The sequence below is a fragment of the Erinaceus europaeus genome, chromosome 17, assembly GCF_950295315.1.
Source record: "Erinaceus europaeus chromosome 17, mEriEur2.1, whole genome shotgun sequence".
Lineage (NCBI taxonomy): Eukaryota > Metazoa > Chordata > Mammalia > Eulipotyphla > Erinaceidae > Erinaceus > Erinaceus europaeus.
The window spans coordinates 61,356,724-61,377,094 of NC_080178.1; the positions used below are offsets into that span (position 1 = coordinate 61,356,724).

Here is a 20,371-nt window from a genome sequence, read left to right on the forward strand (position 1 = left end):
TTTGGTATCTTAGAAGACTCGTGCCTATGTAACTTCATTGATCCTGCTGAATTTTTCATGAGAAAGAGAGACAGAGAGAGAGGGAGAGGGAGAGAAACAGGAAAAAGAGAGACACTATAACACTGGGGCATCCCTCAGTGCCATTGTACCATTCTCGTGGTGCCAGCACTTAGACCTAAGCTGTGCACATGGCAAGGGAGATGCCTAATATGTTGAACCATCTCTCCAGTCTATGCCTCAGTTTTTGTCTTAAAAACTGCATATGAGTGTGTGTGCTCAATCAGAAACCAGAAATAAAAAGATAAGTAGAAAGATTATGCAAATTCCATGAAACAAACTTAAGCTTGGCAGACTCTAGGAAGTATTTTCTCCCCTGGTGTCTTTATATTTTTAATTTAATTTTATTTTAATAACTATACCCACAATGTATAGTCAACTCCATACCCTCATTTCTCCACTAACAACAAATGTGTTTCTGTAAGGTAATCATCATAAAAATCTCAAGAGGAGTATATGTTCCTCAGTTTATTTAACCTACCCTTAAACAGCTATTTTCAGTTATGATAAATGTCTTCTGTTTTCAGGAAATTACAGTTACTTCCTGAAGTCCCATGAAGTCCCTTCGTGACAGAGGTCCCAGAAGAACTGCTAAGTCATGAGTGAACATTCTTACTAAACCTACTTTAGAGCAGCAATTGCAAGGATGAGAGGATGAGCTTTCTGTATGGAGGCACAGTGAAAGCTGTGAACCACACAGATGATGGAATTAACACCACTGTGGTTGGTCATATTGGAAGGCAGCTATGCTTCACCACTACACCATCAATGGTCATATTGCACTGGCGTTGAGCAGCTGAAGATTTGTCTAGATGGTTCATCATAAATATCTGCTTACTTTCCATAAACAAGATTACTCACATGGCATATGTTAAGCACTCTGATTGAAAATTATATCTTAGTGAACTTGGATTTTTAAGTCAAAAGATTTATTTAATCAGGTTGTGGTAAGTCAAAAAACTAATAGGTGGTTATCAAATCAAGGGACTACAATATTAGGGAGAGAAAGAGTTATTCTCTCTAACAAACCTGTAGTTATTATAGACAGACTCAAACCATGCTTTGTCTTGTACAATCTATTATTTTCAGGAAGGTCTATTTATGAAAAATACTTTGATTATCCACAAAAGAATTACAAACAGTGAATATATGTGATGTACCCATTCGCTAACATTCTCTGCATTTTAGAGAAAACTTATCTGATAAAAATTGTATTTACATACTTAATTTTTTATTTTTAGATACAGAGAAGCAGACAGAAAGTGAAAATGATCACTGTACCCAAACTCCTTCAATGTGGTAGAGGCAAGGCTCAAACCTGGGTTGTGTGCACAGCAAATCAGAACACTATCCAAGTTAGGTATTTTGCTAGGTCATAAAAAGTTTTAATGATGGGGTTGGGCAGTAGCGCAGAGGGTTAAGCACACATGGCGCAAGGCACAAGGACCGGTGTAAGGATCCCGGTCCAAGCACCGGGCTCCCCACCTGCAGGGGAGTCGCTTTACAAGTGGTGAAGCAGGTCTACAGGTGTCTATCTTTCACTCCTCCTCTCTGACTTCCTCTCCTCTCCTCTCTCCATTTCTCTCTGTCCTATCCAACAATAAGGGCATCGATAACAACAACAATAGAAAAAACAGCAAGGGCAACAAAAAGGAAAAAAATAGCCAGGAGCACTGGATTTGTAGTGCAGGCACTGAGTCCCAGCAATAACTCTGGTGGCAAAAAAAAAAAAAAAAAGTTATAATGAAAACAGCATGTACTTTCATGTGTTAGCCAGGGGCTCAAACCCACGTCCTCACAAGTGGTAAAATGTGTGCTCTACCAGATAAACCATCTCCTGGCCTAGTAAGAGTATTACTGAATAAATAATTTATTTTTAATTGAAGAAGACAATTTGCTAGTTTAAAATATTAAAACATGCAAAGTAAATCTTTTAAAACAAATAGCATTGGAACAAAACCAACAACCCAGAAGCAAGCAGACTATATCTAAGACTTTGTAAGAACTATGGTGGTTCCTGTTGGGAAAGTGGGAGCAGAGAGTTTTGGAGGTGACTGCAGTGTGCAACTATGCCCTGTAATCCTACAATCTTGTAACCTACTATTAAGCACAAGTTTAAAAAGTTAAAAATAAAACATATAGCATAAAGGGAAGAGAAAAGCTATAAAAGATGCAAATCAAAGCGCTAAACTTATTCTTAGCTCTTAGTTCTACAGATATAATCAAAATCTGTTATTTAGTATGTTTCTTTTTATCTGATGAATACAAACCAATAGGTACTGCCTTCTAAAGGCTGAATTTCTCTGCTGGCCTTTCACAAGCTTGGCTCATTAACATGCAAGATGGGCAGAAAAATACCAATACTTGATAGGTTTTGCAAAGGGTAAAATACACGTGAAAGATCTCTGTCTCCTGAAATAAGCTATATGAATTTGTTACATTTGTTTTATTTTTCATTTTGAAAGCAATTTTCAGCATTGGAATTCTAGTTTCAGTTTAAAATATGAATAATGTTCACCTGAGGTTAAAATTAATGTCTTTTCTTGTCAATTTACCACACTCAGCATTTGAAAAATATAGTGATCAAAGACCACCTACTGTTTAGAATGCCTAATAAACTAGTTAACAGTGAGTATGATATTTAAAATCCATACAAGAATACTCAACCAATCATTTGCAACTACAAAAAGGTAGCATGTTATCCCTCCAAATGCAAATAGACATTTTGGAAACTAAGTAAATTCATTATGAGTTTCAAGGAGGAAAGAACAATCAATTGCCAGGCTAACTTGCTCACCAGTCATTCTTTCAATAAATATTTACAGAGCACTTACCTGTGCCCAGAGAGCATACAGAGACCACTTTTAGGTCCAAGTGCAACAACCATTTGGTGCTAGGGTTGATAGTGGTCAATGAAAATATCTTCCTGCCTCCACTATTATGCTAACCTACTCCAGCTGAGCTGCTCTTAGTCTCTGCAGCCCAGGTGCCCTCTCTCAATATCAGATTCTTCTATCCTTGAATTTCCAATTTGGTACCCTATCTTTTTTTCTTTTTTTACACTCAAGCATCCCCTCTCCACAGGAATAATAGCACCATCAAGAAAACAACAACACTACCATCACTGTAAAACATCAATCCCCCAATAAAGGGAAAAAAAAAAAAAAGGAATACAACAAGACAGTCATCATTTATGAAGAGCCCTTGCTGCACACAAATCTTGTGTTAAAAGCTCAGCATTCCTTGCTTCCAAGCCTCACAACAATGCTGTGAGGTTCATCTATTTTCTGCAGAGAACAAGGGGATGAAAGTGCAGAAATGTTACCTGGCCACATTCACCCTGACAACTAGTGGTTGCACATTCAGGCCCGACTCTTAACTATGATGGGCCTTTCCCTGTTCTAAGTCAGAACTGCACTTCCATAGTGATCATTGCATGCCCTGGACTACTGGCTACCGACATATTGTGCATATTTTATTCCTTTCTTCCTTCCTCTATCTCTTTTCCCTTCTTTTTCACCCCTGATACAGAGAAAAAAAATAATAAGAAGAAGAAAGATACCTACAGCAAGACTCCACTACGCATGAAGCTTCCTCCTGCAAGTGAGGTCCAGGGGCTTGAACCTGGGTCCTTCCTAGCATATGGTAATGCATGCTCTACTAGGTAAGCTACTATCCAGCCCCTAAAAGTCTTCTACTGAAACTCTTATTTTGAAGTCAAACCCAGGGCCCAGAGGTGACCGAGCAGAAGAGTGCTTGTCTTCCTTCCATGCACAAAGCCCTGGATTTGACACCTGATGCCAAGGAAAGCACCAAGGGACCACCATGGGTGGTGGAGGAGAGCTTTGGTGTCTCTACCTTTCTTTCCACCATATCTCTCTCACTCTTTCTTAAAATATAAAATAAAAAATGGACCACTGAGGCAACTCAGTGGTATTGTACATACAGAGGGTTCTGGAATCATTCCCTAGCACATTTAAAAAATTAACAGCAGAGTGAGTGAAGAGAACTGCAAATCATACAGCTGAGAAAAGACCTGTGTAGAAGAGTGGCTGCCTAGGTTTGGAGATCTTAGGTTAATGGGAAGTGGCTGTTAATGTGTTAATATTCTAAAATTGGGGATGAGTAGCATAGCAGGTTAAGCCTGAAGCCCAAGGACTGGTGTAAGGATCTTGGTTTGAGCTCCCTCTCCCCACCTGCAGGGGAGTCGCTTCCCAAGTGGTGAAGCAGGTCTGCAGGTGTCTTTCTTTCTCTTCCCCTCTCTGTCTTCCCCTCCTCTCTCCATTTCTCTTTGTCTTATCCAACATCAAGGGCAACAAAATGGAAAAAATGGCCTCCAGGAGCAGTGGATTCATAGTGCAGGCACCAAGCAAGCCCCAGCGATAACCCTGGAGGCAAAAACAAAAAACAAACAAAAAACCCCTAAAATTGATTGTTGTTATATTTATATAACCTGGACATGCTAAAAACCACTGGATTACACAAGTGGGTGCATTATATGGCTTGTGAATTCTATCTCGGTGAAGTTGTCTTGTTTTGTTTTTAAACACATAGGAATTTTAAAATGCTTTTACTGCCTTCACTGCTAGCGATTTTGTAGTTAGCAGGGGGAAAAGGCATTTTGACTATCAAAATATCTTTGGAATTTGTATTTAAGAAGAATTAAGAAAACAAAAGTACATTTTCTGTTCATGTGTCATATGCATTGGACTGAATGTTGAAGAAACAGACATGAATCTAAGCTGCTGATGTAAACTGGCACCGATCCCTTCTAAATAGCTAGGCACAGTGGGCAGCTCGTGTAGCCAGGCTTTCGAGAAAGGCCATGGCCTTGGTAAAACAGATTCCCCACTGTTTTGGGGTAGAGAAGCTGTGACAGGGGTCCCCACTTCCTTAGCATAACTGACTCCATCTTGACCTGAACCTGTGCAATCATTTTACCTGCCAACAAGAAGTAGATCTTAGTGTTCTGAAATTATTGATTAATTGTTGATTGTTTCCATAACGGGTTGTCCTGACTGCAGTAACAGACTTTCCACCTTCTGCACCTTATAATGATCCCGAGTCCATACTCCCAAAGAGTTAAAGAATAGTAAAGCTATCAGGGGAGGGGATAGGATATGGAGCTCTGGTGGTGGGAATTGTGTGGAATTGTACCCCTCTTATCCTATGGACTTGTCAGTGTTTCCTTTTTATAAATAAATAAATAAATAAATAAATAAATAAATAAATGATAAGATGGAAATTAAAATCCTATTAATCTTTTTGCATTTTATGGAGCCTTTTACCCAGACATGGTTGCTTAACATCATAAAATGGTCTAGGGAAGGTAAGGAAAGATATAACTGGATTTAACAAAAATTTACACAGAGGCATTTGAGGGAGAGAGACACCACAACACAGGGGCTTTCTTCATTATGGTCAGGGCTGGGCTCAAAACTGGGTTGCACACATGTCAAAGCAGTGCCCTCCACTTTAGAGAAACTTGAACAGGGGTGCACCCAGTTAAACACACAGATTACCATGCACAAGGACCCAGGTTTGAGCCCCTACTCCTCGCCTGCAGGGGACAGACTTTACAGGCAGTGAAAGAGGTCTGCAGGTGTCTGTCTTCCTCTCTCTCCCTCTCTATCTCCCCTCCATTCCCAATTTCTCTCTGTCTTATCAAGTGCAATATAAAGAAAAAAAAAAAAAAAGGAGAAAGAATGGCTGCCAGGAATGGTGGATTCATAGTGCTGGCACAGAGACCTAGCAATAAGCCAGGTGGTGAAAATAATAAATAAAATAAAATGAATAATAGCATAGCTTTCAGAAGAGGACCCAGGCTGGGGTGAGAGTGTTCTATAGAAAATTGATAAAATCTACACATGTATCAACCACTACATTTAGTGTAAACCATTAATTCCTCCAATTAAAAAAAAAAAAAAAAGGGAGTCGGGCAGTAGCACAGCGGGTTAAGCGCATATGGCGTGAAGCACAAGGACCGGCGTAAGGATGCCAGTTCGAGCCCCCAGGTCCCCACCTGTAGGGGACTCGCTTCACAGGCGGTGAAGTAGGTCTGCAGGTGTCTATCTTTCTCTCCCCTTTCTGTTTTCCCCTCCTCTCTCCGTTTCTCTCTGTCCTATCTAACAACAACAACATCAATAACAACAACAATAATAACTACAACAACAATAAGAAACAGCAAGGGCAACAAAAGGGAAATACAAAAAAAGAGAGAGAGGAAAAAGAGAAAATGTAATGTGTTTCCCAACAGTAACACTAGTGCTGTCTCTCCAGCCCTCAATGTAGGTTCTTCTTTTCCTTCTTCTCCTCCTCCTCCTCATTAATTACTGAGTAAAGACAGACATCGAGAGGGAAGGGGGATACAGAGAGGGAGAGAAACCTGTAACATTGCTTCACTGCCCGTGAAGCCTCTGCCCACAGGTGGGGACCAGGGGCTGGGATCCAGTTCCTTGTGCATTACAAGTGAGCTATTTCACCAGTCTGCAATAGCTGGATTTGACTGCAGCTCATATTTTTGAACACTGCTATTTAATAGCTTTCTCTTCTTTGAGAAGTTATGTAACATCAACTAAACTTTTCTTTTCTTTTTTTTTAAAGATTAATTAAGGAAAGAAGGAGAGAGATAGAGAACCACAGCATCACTCTGGCACATACGAACTCGGGACTTCACGCTTGTGAGTCCTATGTTTTATCCACTGTGTCACCTCCTGGGCAATGATTTCTTATCTCTTAAGACAAAGTATAAAATGTATTTATACTTTTTTTATACGTATTTCACAAAGTATAAAATGAGCCACAGAAGTAAAAGTCCACCAGAAATGATTACATTTAATACAAATATAAAACATTTTTTAGTGTCATCCCTGAGTTTATAAGAAAGGAGTGAGGAGGTTAGGCTTGAAATTTTTCTCTTGACATTTTTTTTTTTCTTTTTAACCAGTGCACGGCTCTGCTCTGCGACTCCAAAGCCTCAGGCAGGAAATCACTGGCCTAATCATTATGGTATCTCCCCTTTCCTGAGGTGCAGGCTTAAGAAAAGTCAACAGCACCAAGAGTACCCACTGGTAATCCCCAATTTTATCATTTGTTCTGCACAGTATCATTAGAATTAACAAATGCTATGTTTCTCATAGAAGGTTTCCTCATTTGAGGAACTGACACATGTCTTGTTTTATCAGGCTCTATGTAACTGAGGTGTTTCCTAGCAAGTCTGGGTAGACACATTTTGTAGGACAGCAGATCTTGAATTTTTGGTCCCAAGATCTTTTCATACTCTTGAAATACTAAGCCCCCCCCCACCCCCAACAATGAGCTTTTAGTTTACAGGAGTCAGTTATCATAGAAGAAGTTAAAATTGAAAGATCTTTTGACATTTACTAAGTCGCTGAAAAACAAAATAGGCCTGGGGTGTGGTAACGTGAGTAAAATCAATAGAAATCTATTAATTGTTAATAGATTATTAATATGATCACTCCTATGAAAAAACAGTATTTTCTTTTTAAAAAGAAAGTAGTGGAATAATTTACAGTTTTACATTTTTGCAAGTTGCTTTTGTCCTGTCTGACTTGATTAAAGAAAGCTGCATTATTATGTATTCTTTTATATTCATTTTGTCCCCATATATTACATTTCAGAAGAAAAATCTAGCCTCTTGCACATATTAATTGAAGAATATTCAATAGCTTTTCATTCCCTAATACTACCAAAAACTTAGTGGGTAGTTGTTTCTTAAAGGTTAGCAACAATGCACTATCTGAAACCATATCAATGTACTTTCTATCTTTCACAGTAAAATCTGGTTGTTTATTATTATTATTTTATCTTTATTTGTTGGATAGAGACAGTCAGAAATTGAGAGGGAAGGGGGGGAGAGAGAGAAGGAGACAGAGAGACACTTGCAGCACTGCATCACCACTTGTGAAGCTTTCCTCCTGCAGGTGGGGACCAGGGGCTCAAACCACCTGGCCCCAAAACACTTGTGTTTTTTTTTTTAATTTTTAATTTTTAATTTTTTAACCAGAGCACTGTTCTGCTCTGGCTTATGGTGGTGCAGGGGATTGAACCTGGGACTTTGGAGCCTCAGGCTTGAGAGTCTGTTTGCATAACCATTATGCTATCTACCCTCCCCCCCTTTTAAATTATATTTTTTTTATCCCCTTTTGTTGCCCTTGTTGTTTTATTGTTGTAGTTATTGTTGTTGTTGGATAGGACAGAGAGAAATGGAGAGAGGAGGGAAAGACAGAAAGGGAGAGAGAAAGACAGATACCTGCAGACCTGCTTCACCACCTGTGAAGCGACTCCTCTGCAGGAGGGGAGCCAGGAGCTTAAACCGGGATCCTTATGCCAGTCCTTGCTCACGTGCGCTTAACCAGCTGTGCTACCTCCCGACTCCCCCAAATTATTTTTTTTATTGAAGAGAGACAGAAACTGAGAGGGAAGGGGGGGGGGCAGAGAAACACCTGCAGTACTGCTTCACCAGCTCTGCAGGTGGGGGCTGGAGGCTTGAACCCCTGGAACCTTGTGCACTGTATAACAGAGGCACTCAACCAGGTGTGTCACTGCCCAGTCCTACGATTTTTTAATTGAAGAGATCATTACCCATACATGATTTCACTATACCTGGAACATATTGGCTTACTGCTTTATATAGATTTTAAGTATTAACACACTGAACATAAAAGATTTAAATCACACAAAAAAGCATCTTTAAGGGATGGGATGCTATCAGTCTTATGGTGGCCAATGCAAGTTTTCTGAAATGTTGGTATGCTTTTAATTCTACTTCTAAAAACCTTTTCTGTTTCATTTGGTTTAAATCCCCCCTGCTTAACACTGCATTCTATTTTACATAACCACTGTATTCTATTTACATAACCACTATTAACAAGCACCACCCTCCCTCCAGGGCATTGGTGGTTCAGTGGTAGAATTCTTGCCTGCTCCGCCCCCTCTCCTTGTCATACCCTGATTTTCACCAGTCACTTTTCTCTCCACCCTCTCTGCGTCGCATCCTGTTCCCACCCTACTGGGCTAGTATATTTATAAGGACAAGATTGTTTGTAGTTTTTAGTTTAGTTTAGCTTAGCTTGGTATAGATTGCGCTGCGTCCTGCATGAATAAAGAGATACTGCGTACAATCCAGCCATGAGTCCCAGGTTGTCTGTTACCCACCCGTGAAGCCAGCCCGGCGAAAACAACACTGAAACATTAATTTTCCTTTTAAAATCTCAAGGTTTGGGAGTCAGGCGGTAGCTCAGAGGGTTAAGTGCACGTGGCGTAAAGCGCAAGGACTGGCGTAAGGATCCCAGTTCGAGTCACAGGTGGTGAAGCAGGTCTGCAGGTGTCTATCTTTCTCTCCCTCTGTCTTCCCCTCCTCTCTATTTCTCTCTGTCCTAGCCAACAATGATGACATCAGTAACAACAACAATAAAACAACAAGGGCAACACAAGGGAAAATAAATATTAAAAAATACAAAAAATCTCAAGGTTTATTTCAGTTAATTTCCTTTGAAAGGTTCAATTTATTTACTTTGAAAATCTGTCTGCTAAACACCTAAAGCTGAACAGTTTGATGTTTATCAGTCATTATTTCTTTTTTAAAAAATAAATATTTTTTAAACCATTTTATTTATTTATTTATTTATTTATTATTGGATAGAAACTGAGCGAAATTGAGAGGGGGGTAGGGGACCTGGAGAGGGAAAGAGCTAGAGAGACACCTGCAGTCCTGCATCACCACTTATGAAGCTTTCCCCCTGCAGGCGGGGACCAGGGACCTGAATCTGGGTCCTGGCACACTGTAATGTGAGCGCTTACCCAGGTGCGACACCACCTGGCCCCTATCAGCCATTATTTCCAGTAACAATTGTGCCCATTTAAAAATTCAGCTACTCAATTGCACAAGTGCTTTTTCTTAATACCATTATACTTAGTATACAATATCTTACAGGTATTTCCCTTTCCATCACAAAAAATATTAAAAAGCTGTGGACACAAGAATTAAGATTCATATGATCAATAATTCTTCTACATCAAGAACATTCTTATGTGAAACTGGGTTTAAGAAAAAAAAAAATACCGAGTTCGTTGAAAATGTCCTTGTTTTCTACCTTAAGTCAACACACTTACATCTTATATCCTATTTTTGCTCCCACTCTCGAAAACTTTATTCCTTCAAGTATTCTTTCCTTATTGTGTAATGATTTGTCTTCCTCTGCCCAGCTCTTAAATGTGATTTCCCAGCACTAAATCCCATTGTGTTTCCATCTGGCTAGCTTGCTCTTTTCAGTTTTGCATTCTCTCCACGGCTGATCTCACCTTGTTTGGTGGATTAAATATCATTTTTAACTAATAACTCGTAAATTTGAATCTCCAGTGTTGAGGTCCAAAACCACATAATCTGTTGCCTTTTTTATGACTACTCAGATTCATTCCTGCCTTCCCTCCCTCTCTCTTTCTTTTCCTTTGTTGTGCCAGGACCTCACTGTTGGGGGGGGGGGGAGGGATGGAGAAGAAGAGAGAGGGAGAGAGAGGGAGAGAGAGGGAGAGGGCAAGGAAGAAGGAGATCACAACACAGAAATCGCCCCAGTGCAGTAGGGGCCAAGGGTCATACACAGGACAAAGCAGGCACATTCCCAGGTGAGCTGTCTTGCTGACCCAACCACTTAGGTTTCTAAAAACCACTTAGGTTTCAACATTTCCAGTTAGTCTTTGGCTCTTCCCCTCAACCACCCCCGTCCAACACACACACACACACACACACACACACACACACACACACACACACACACACACACACACACACACCCCAAACAGCATTTTCATCTATCTACTTTGGTCATACAAAAAACATAGAAGCTATTAAAAGTTTATCAATTTAACATTGACTTAAATTGTTAACCATCTCCTTTCCATGCCCTGTGATCATCGCTATAGTTTTCAGGGCCTAAAAACTAGCTTTGTTGTTTATTATATCTTGCAACTTTTAAATTTATATTGCACACAGGAGTAACAGTACCCAGAAATTACCACTCAGTCCCTTACTTAATTATGCATACTCACTTTGAGTTCCATACAATTGTCCTAAAAAGCACAAAAGCTACTTTTATTTATTTATTTATTTATTTTGCCTCCAGGGTTATCACTTGGGCTCGGTGCCAGCACTATGAATCCACTGCTCCTGGGGGCTATTTTTCCCATTTTGTTGCCCTTGTTGTGGTTATTATTTTAATTGTTGTTATAGCTGTTGTTGTTGGATAGGACAGAGAGAAATGGAGAGAGGAGGGGAAGACAGAAAAGGGGAGAGAAAGATAGACACCTGCAGACCTGCTTCACTGCCTGTGAAGCGACTCCCCTGCAGGTGGGGAGCTGGGGTCTCAAACCAGGATTCTTATTCCAGTCCTTGCACTCTGCACCATGTGCACTTAACCCGCTGTGCTACCGCCCAGCCCCCAAAAACTTCTTTAAAAAAAAATGATTGAGTAGCATTACATTGAGTATAGACCCCATAATTATTCAGTCATGTGCCAATTGGTATTGATTCCATATTTTGGCTATTGTTAATAGTGCATTATGTCCTTTGGATTAGTGTTTCTGTGTTCTTTGATAAATGCTAGAAGTGATCAGAATTGCATGGTATTCCCATTTAAAAACATTGTATTTACTTATTTAATAGAGACAGAAACTGCAATAGAAGGGGGAGATAGAGATAAGACACCTACCTGCAAGACTGCTTCATCATTCAGAAAACTCGCCCCCTGCAGGTGGGTCTCTGGTGCTTGAACCCATGTGGATTTAATTGAGTGTTCCCTGGTCTGTCTCCTCTCCCACTCCCTCTTCCTCTGTCTGACAAACACACACTCTCTCTCCAGAACACTGCTCAGCTCTGATTTATGGTGTTGTGGGGGATTGAACCTGGGACCTCAGAGCCTCAAGAATTAGAGTCTGTTTGCATAGCATTATGCTATTTACCCCACCCTCCATTTATTTGTTTTTTAAAGGCACTTCCATACCACTTATCATAGAAACTCCAGCAGTTTACATTCCTACACTGTACAGACTTCCTTCCCCCCCCCCCCACACTATCACCAGTACTTGTTTCCAATCTGTGTGATATAGGTCATTCTTGCCAGTGAGGTCATATCTAACTGAGGCTTTAAAAGTGATGTGGAGCCATTTTCACATGCCTGTGGGCCATCAGCAGGTCTTTTCTTTTTCTTTCTTTCTTAGAAATGTTCATTCAGATAGTTTGCCCATGTTTTATTGAATGGCTTGTTTTTATATTGTTGAGTTTATATAATCGACTCTTGGAGAAGTCATGAAATATTTTTGCATATAAAAATATTTAAAAAAAAGTCATGACTTTCCCAACAACCCACTATTTTAGATCCAACCCTTTGTTGGACATATGATGTGCAAATATCTTCTACCCATTGTTAGGTTCCCATTGTATCTTTGTGATGGAGACAGAGAGGGAGAGAGATGGGAAGAAGGAGAAGGGAAGTGGGAGGGGAAGAAAGGGAAGGAGGAGAGAAAGAGGGAGAGAGAAAGAGAAAAAAAAAGTGGGAGAGAGAAAGAGAGGGGGAGAGGAGAGGAGAAGAGAGAAGAGAGGAGAGGAGAGGAGGGGAGGTTGGGGGGGAGGGAACAGAGCACCAAGCTTCCTTCAATGCAGTGGGGGCAGAGCTGCAACCTGGGTCATGCACATGGCAAAGCAGCACACTATTGAAGTAAGCTATTTCACCAGTCCTCCATTTTTGAGTTAATTTTTGGAATATTGGGTTAAGTGGTGATTAAGATAGGGGTGTGTGTGTGTGTGTGTGTGTGTGTGTATTGGTATCCAGTTTTCAAAGAGGCTACTTTCTCCCACTGTAGTGTCTAGGCTCCTGTGTCATAGGTTAAATGTCTACATATATGTCAGTTTATTTCTAAACTTGCTTTTCTATCCCGTCAGTTTGAGTGTCTGCTTTTGTTCCAATACAATATTGCTTTGATTACTATTGCTTTATTTTTGTACAGTTTGAATTCAGGGAGTCTGATGCTTCCATTGTTCTTCTTTTCTCTCAGAACTGCTTTGGCTAGTTAGTGTTTTATGGTTCTATACAAATTTTAGAATTGTTTGTATTATTTCCTTGAGTAAGACCATTAAGAGTGTGATAAGGATTGCATTGTGTAGGAAGGTTATTTTACAATGACTGTTAGTCCAATCCATGAATTATGGGATCTCACTGTTTTCCTTTGTGCCTTCTATTTAATGTAACAATGTCTTAAGTTTTTATTGTTATTATTCTTATCCTTAGGTCTACTCCAAGGCCTGAGGTCTTTTGAGAAGCAATTTTAAGTGTGACAGCCTCCTTGATTTCCCTTTCTTCCAGCTGTTTGTGTATAGAAATGCAACAGATTTATGTACATCGGTTTTGTATTTCTCCATTTCACTAAACTTATTGTTTGTGGTAGGCTTTCAGTTAGTCTTTAGGGTTGGTTTTTTTTTTTTTTTTTTGCCTCCATGGTTATTGCTGGGGCTCAGTGCCTGCACAACCAATCCACTGTTCTGGAGGCCATTTTTCCCATTTTGTTGCCCTTGTTGTCCTAGTTGTTGTTGGATAGGATAGAGAGAAATCTAGAGAGATGGGGAAGACAGAGAGGGGGAGAGGGGCTGGGTGGTGGCACACCTGGTTGAGCACACATGTTACAGAGAGGGGGAGAGAAAGACAGACACCTGAAGACCTGTTTCACCGATTGTGAAGTGACCCCTCCTGCAGGTGGGGAGCCAGGGGCTCAAACCGGGATCCTTATGCGGCTTTGTGTCATGAGCACTTAACCTGCTGTGTTACCTACGACCCAGCCCTGTCTTTAGGGTTTGTATGCATCTACCAAGTCAACTGTAAAAAGGTTTGGTTTTTCTTCTTTTATCCATTTTGGATTCCTTTTATATCTTTTTCTGACTGCTCTAGCTAGGACTTCCAGGACTATGTTGAACAGTAGTAATTAGAAAAGACATCTTTGTCTTATTTGCAACCTTAAAGAAATAACAATTCACTTCTAACTACTGAGTATGCTGCTAGCCACAGATCTGTCACATGTGGTCTTTATTATGCTTATGAATCTTCCTTCTATCCCCAATTTAAGATTTTTTAATCGCAAATGGGTGTTGAATCTTGTTTGAATATTCCCCCCCCAACCTATTAATATGACCATGAGGTTTTTTTATCCTTCTTTTTGTTGACATGACATACTGATTTGTGTATGCCAAACAGCTTTGGATCCCTGGGATGAATTTCATTTGATCTTGATGGATTATTCTTTTGATGTGTTGCTGGATTCAATTTGCAAAGGCTTTGTTGAGAAAATTTTGCATCACTGTTCTTTAGGGAATATCAGTCTATAATTTTTTTTTTTTTATGTGTGATATCCTTTTCTGTTTTGAGAATCAGGCTGCTAGTGGACTTGTGAAATGTTGCCCCCACCTTGAAAAAAAAAGGGGCATTCTTCACTACATGTTTCCTCTCCCCTCCTATATTCATTTTTTTATATTATTAGGATATAACTGACATATAGCATTACTTTGTTGTGTACAACATAATGATTTGACGCATGTTGTGTGCAAAAAGTCCACCTCATTAAGCATAATTAACAATCACTACCATACATAGTTGTAATTTTTTCTTGATGTGAGAACTTTTAAAATAGATTCTCTTAGTAAATTTATAATATACAGTATATAGTATTATCAACCTTAGACAACATGTCTTAAATGACATCTCCAGGACTTATATTACAACTGAATATTTATGTCTGCCCCCCTTAAATTATAGAGCATTGACCAAGAAAGCTTTATTTTTCTAATATCTAAGTTGGCAAAATATTACTATTTCTTTTATGAGTTTTCATTTATATTTTTATTGGAAGATTAGTGGTTTATAGGACAGTTGTTGACACAAGGGTACAATTTCTCATCTCACTCTCACCCCCAATTAGGTCCAGCATCTTGTACCAGGACCTGAAAGGTCCTTCTGCTTTGGAGCAATACACCAAACCAGTTCAAGTTTTACTTTATGTTTCCCCTTTCTGCTCTTGTTTCTTAAGTTCTGCCCTCAGATGAGGTCATCCCATTTTCATCCTTCACTTTCTGGCTTATCTCACTTAATCTGATTCCTTCAAGCTCCATTCAAGATGAGGTAAAGAAGGTTTACTTCAAGGAGGTCAGGTGGTGGTGTACTTGGTAAAGCGCACATATTACCATCTGCAAGGACCAGGGTTTGAGCCCCTGTTTCCCATTTACGGGGGAATGACTTGTGAATGGTAAAGCAAGTCTGCAAGTGCCCTTTTCTCTCTCCCTCTCTATCTTCACTCTCAATTTCTTTCTCTGCCCTGTCAAATAAAAATAGAAATTAAAAAATGGCCACTTGGGAGTGGTGGACTTGTAGTGCTGGCACCAAGCCCCAATGACATCCTTGGTGGCAAAATAAAATAAAATAAAGTGACTTCAACACAAAATTCACACACACACACACACACACACACACACACACACACACACACACACACAGAGAGAGAGAGAGAGAGATTCAAAGAGGCAACAGACATGAAAAAATGCTCAGTCACTATCAGAGAAATTCAAATAAAGACAAGAAGAAGATACCACTTCACTCCTGTGACAATGCCATCAGACAGGACTGTAGCAATAAATGGCTGAGAGGTTGTGGGGATAAAGGAATCCATTTACACTGCTGCTGAGAATGTAAATTGGTCCAACACTTGTGGAGAGCAGCCTGGAGAACTCCCATGAGACTAGAAATGGACCTACCCTATGACCCAGCAACTCCTATCCTGAGGATATATCCTAAGGAAACAAAATAACTCACCCACCCAAAAAAGACATGTGTGTACCTATGTTCATAGCAGAACAATCTTTTTTTTTTTTTTTTTTTTAAACAAAGCACTGCTCAGCTCTGGCTTATGGTGGTGCAGGGGATTGAACCTGGGACTTTGGAGCCTCAGGCATGAGTCTCTTTGCATAACCATTATGCTATATACCCCTGCCCTCAGAAAAATCTTTAATAGTCCAAAATTGGAAGGAATCTAAGTGTCCAATGACAGATGAGTGGCTAAGAAAGTTGTGGTATGCCCCAACTATAATTGGGTGACAGTAAAAAAAGCTGGGGGGACAGCACAGTGGTTCTACAAAAGACTTGTGTCTGAGGCCCTGAGGTCCCAGGTTCAGTCCTCAGAACCACCATCAGCCAGAGCTGAGCAGGGCACTGGATAAAGCACTGGACTCAAGCCTGAGGTCCTGAGTCTGATCCCCAGCATCACATTGCCAGAGTGATGTCTGGCTTTTTCTCTCATTAATGAATCTTTATTTTTGAGTGGACGGTTTAAAAACAAGATTAACCAGAGATTAGTTTCTACTGTTTCTGAAGTTAATATTCATTCATTATTGTAACACTGGGTTATTTATAATGCAGTTCATGTCATTAGTCTGAAAAACAACTCATTTTAAGAAAGTTGTGTCCATGTCCAGTGGAGAAGCAATTACAGAAGCCAGAACCCCCACCTTCTGCTCCCCATAATAATCCTGGTTTCATGCTCCCAGAGGGATAAAGAATAGAGAAGGTTCCAATGGAGGAGATGGGACACGGAACTCTGGTGATGGGAACTGTGTGGAATTGTACCTCTGTTATCTCTTACAATCTTATTAATCATTATTAAATCACTAATAAAAATTATTAAAAAAAAGAAAGTTGTGGTATATATACCCAATATACACTACTCAGCCATTTTTGTTTGTTAGTTAATGGTATTTATATACTTTTCCCATAACTGGGAGCTTCTCTCTGCCCTTATCCAGCTTTCTAGTCCTATCCTCAACTCTGACATCATCTTCCCAGACAATACTTTTAATCCACCTGCATGTTAGCTGTTGGGCTCAGTCAAAAATTAGTAAAGTCAGGGGACACTTAGAATATGCCTAAAATAGACTTCTGAGCACCTTCCAACATGAAGACCCCAAATTTCACCTGCTATACTTTCAATTTTAGGTTCCTGATTAATCAAATTGTTCTCTTTTATATCTTAATGCTTTTCAGCCACCAACTTGCAGATGCTACCATGATGTCAACCTGACTTACCTGGGCAGATGACTTCACCAATATGGCTTGAAACCCCACCTCCCCAGAGCCCTGCCCAGTTAGGGAAAGACAGAAACAGGCTGGGAATATGGATCAATCTGTCAATACCCATGTTCAGCAGAGAAGCAATTACAGAAGCCAGACCTTCCACCTTCTGCACCCCATATAGATCTTTGGTCCATACTGCCTGAGGGATTAAAGAATAGGGAAGCTTCTAATGGAGGAGAAGGGATATGAAACTCTGGTGGTGGGAAACTGTATGGAATTGTATCCCTCTTATATCACAATCTTGTCTATCATTATTAAATCACTAATAATAATAATAATAATTATTATTATTATTAAAGACTGTTCCTTTTTAATCAATGTCATCCATCTCACTCTATTTCCACTTCTGTGGCAACCAACAATTTTTTTTAAAAGATTTTATTTAATTATTAATGAGAAAGCTAGGAGAAGGAAAGAACCAGACACCATTTGGGTACACGTGCTGGCCAGGACTGAACTCAGGACCTCATGCTTAAGATTCCAATGCCTTATCCACTGCTCCAACTCCTGGACCATTAAGTGCTAATTTTTAAGTTGATAAATTTGTATGGTCTGAAAATATTTTTTAAATAGTTATTTATTTATTCCCTCTTGTTGCCCTTGTTTTATTGTTGTAGTTACTGTTGTTATTGTTATTGATGTCATTGTTGTTAGATAAGACAGAGAGAAATCAAGAGAGATGGGGAAGAAAGACGGGGGAGAGAAAGATAGACACCTGCAGACCTGCTTCACCATTTGTGTGTACACCAGGGGTGGGGGACAATTCACCAGGGGTGAAGCAATTCCCCTGCAGGTGGGGAGGCGGGGGCTGGAACTGAGAACCTTATGCTGGTCCTAATGCTTTGAGCCACCTGCGCTTAACCTGCTGCGCTACCACCCGACTCCCTGAAAATAATTTTATAAATGTCCAAATGGCTCTTGGCAAAACAAAAAGGCTCCCCACCCTTATATATACAGACTTCATATTTTCTTTATCCATTTATCCATTAAAAAATTTTAGGGGAGGTGCTTGCTGGGCCCGGGGACTGCGCGCCAGCGCCGGGGGCTGCGGGGAGCTCCGCGCAGGCCATGCAGTTCCCAGCGGGGAGGCGCCGCCGCCGCCATTGCCTTGGCGCTCTGTGAGCGCATCCCGCTTGCCCAGCAGGGCCCCCGCGGGTGGCGGCACCATGGGCCAGTGCGGCATCACTTCCTCCAAGACCGTGCTGGTGTTCCTCAATCTCATCTTCTGGGGGGCAGCTGGCATCTTGTGCTATGTGGGAGCCTATGTCTTCATCACGTATGATGACTATGACCACTTCTTTGAAGACGTGTACACTCTCATCCCCGCTGTAGTGATCATAGCAGTAGGAGCTCTGCTCTTCATTATTGGGCTCATTGGCTGCTGCGCCACAATCCGGGAAAGCCGCTGCGGACTTGCCACGTTTGTCATCATCCTACTCTTGGTTTTTGTCACAGAAGTTGTTGTAGTGGTTTTGGGATACGTTTACAGAGCAAAGGTGGAAAACAAAGTTGATCGCAGTATCCAGAAAGTGTATAAGACCTACAATGGAACCAACCCTGATGCTGCTAGTCGGGCTACTGACTATGTACAGAGACAGTTGCACTGCTGTGGGATTCACAACTATTCAGACTGGGAAAATACAGACTGGTTCAAAGAAACCAAGAACCAGAGTGTCCCTCTTAGCTGCTGCAGAGAGACCGCTAGCAGCTGCAATGGCAGCCTGGCCCACCCATCCGACCTCTATGCTGAGAGGTGTGAAGCTCTCGTTGTCAAGAAGCTGCAAGAAATCATGATGCATGTCATCTGGGTGGCCCTGGCATTTGCAGCTATTCAGCTGCTGGGCATGCTGTGTGCATGCATCGTGCTGTGCAGAAGGAGCAGAGCCTATGAGCTCCTCATCAGCGGCGGAACCTACGCATAGAAACCTCCAGCCTGAGCCTTTAGTCCTGTTGTTCTGATTTGGAAGGTGAATAGAGCAGGTCTACTAGTGTTGGCCTCCTGGGTTCGTTTAGTTAAAGCACACAGACACAGGTGTTGGACAGAGCAGCTTGGCTCTTCACGTGCCCACCTCTTACTACCCACCCATCACTCTCTTCCCCCTGTTCTAGCTGACTCTCCATAGCCCTGAGATGTTAAGATTGGAGGCAATGTCCTAATGGCAGCACCATTGCGAGCTGCACAGCGGGGCAGAACTGGAGGAGGACACAGGCCTGTTCTGTGACCTCCAAGCAGTAAAGGGATGGCTGCTGAAGTATCACTGGGTCTTTCCATCTTCTCAGTGGAGAACTCTTAGCCAAAGGCTTTGTGGGGGAGGGGGAGGAAGCCAGTTGTCTGGTTATAGTTAACACCAGATGGTGCCCCTCGTCAGTGTCCATATATATATATATATATATATATATATATATATATATATATACTGTAGTCCTATAAGATAGCAGTTGTACAAAATGGCTAAAATAGATTTTAGAATCACACAGTATGTCTCAGTTCATCTTCAAAATCAGACTCATCTTTGAAACTAGTGGTTTTCAATCAAAGCTGGCTTTATAGGAGGAGTATAACGTATGCACTGCTGTTTTCAAAAAACAATTAGTGTGAGTGTGTGTGTGTTTTTGTATGATTAAGCCCATTCATTGTAAGTCTAAACTCGTTAGAAATAATGTATCCATGTAGACTAGCAAAATAGTATGTAGATGTGATCTCAGCTGTAAATAGGAAAATCTAATTCAATAAACTGTATCACCCCTCAAAAAAAATTTTTTAGGCTGTTTTCATGCCTTGGCTAGACTGTAATAGCTTATGGGTATATGTAGTTTCTTTTTTGTGTGTGATTTCATTTATTTCTGACAAATATCCAGAAGTAGAATCGTGGATCACATGATTTCTCTATTTTAATTTTTTTTCTTAGGAAATTGTATTCTGTTTTTCATCAGTATTGCACTAATTCGAATTCCAGCCAACAGTGCAAAGAATTCACTTTTCGTCAACACTTATTTTCACCACCAATCATTATTCCTAGTCACCAACCCCCCCCCCACAAGTCATTCTAAGAGGTTTTGGTTTGCGTTTAATGATGTTGAACATTCACACTATATCTTAAGTCTTCTCACTACTTTCCATCAATATTGCTACG

General features: G+C 40.6%; 2 protein-coding genes across 2 annotated transcripts in view; one reads left to right on the forward strand and one right to left on the reverse strand.

The window, feature by feature from the left end:
• Positions 1-20,371, reverse strand: part of UVRAG (UV radiation resistance associated) — a 304,494-nt gene that overhangs the window by 54,660 nt on the left and 229,463 nt on the right. The window lies entirely within an intron of this gene.
• Positions 18,285-19,994, forward strand: LOC103111006 (tetraspanin-3-like). The gene has a single exon (XM_007520226.3). It carries the CDS (start codon positions 18,404-18,406, stop codon positions 19,157-19,159), a length of 756 nt encoding a protein of 251 aa, XP_007520288.2. The 5' UTR covers positions 18,285-18,403; the 3' UTR covers positions 19,160-19,994.

What these genes read in the sequence shown, in the direction of transcription:
- LOC103111006 (XM_007520226.3), top strand. Translation starts at nt 18,404, where the DNA reads ATGGGCCAGTGCGGCATCACTTCCTCCAAGACCGTGCTGGTGTTCCTC.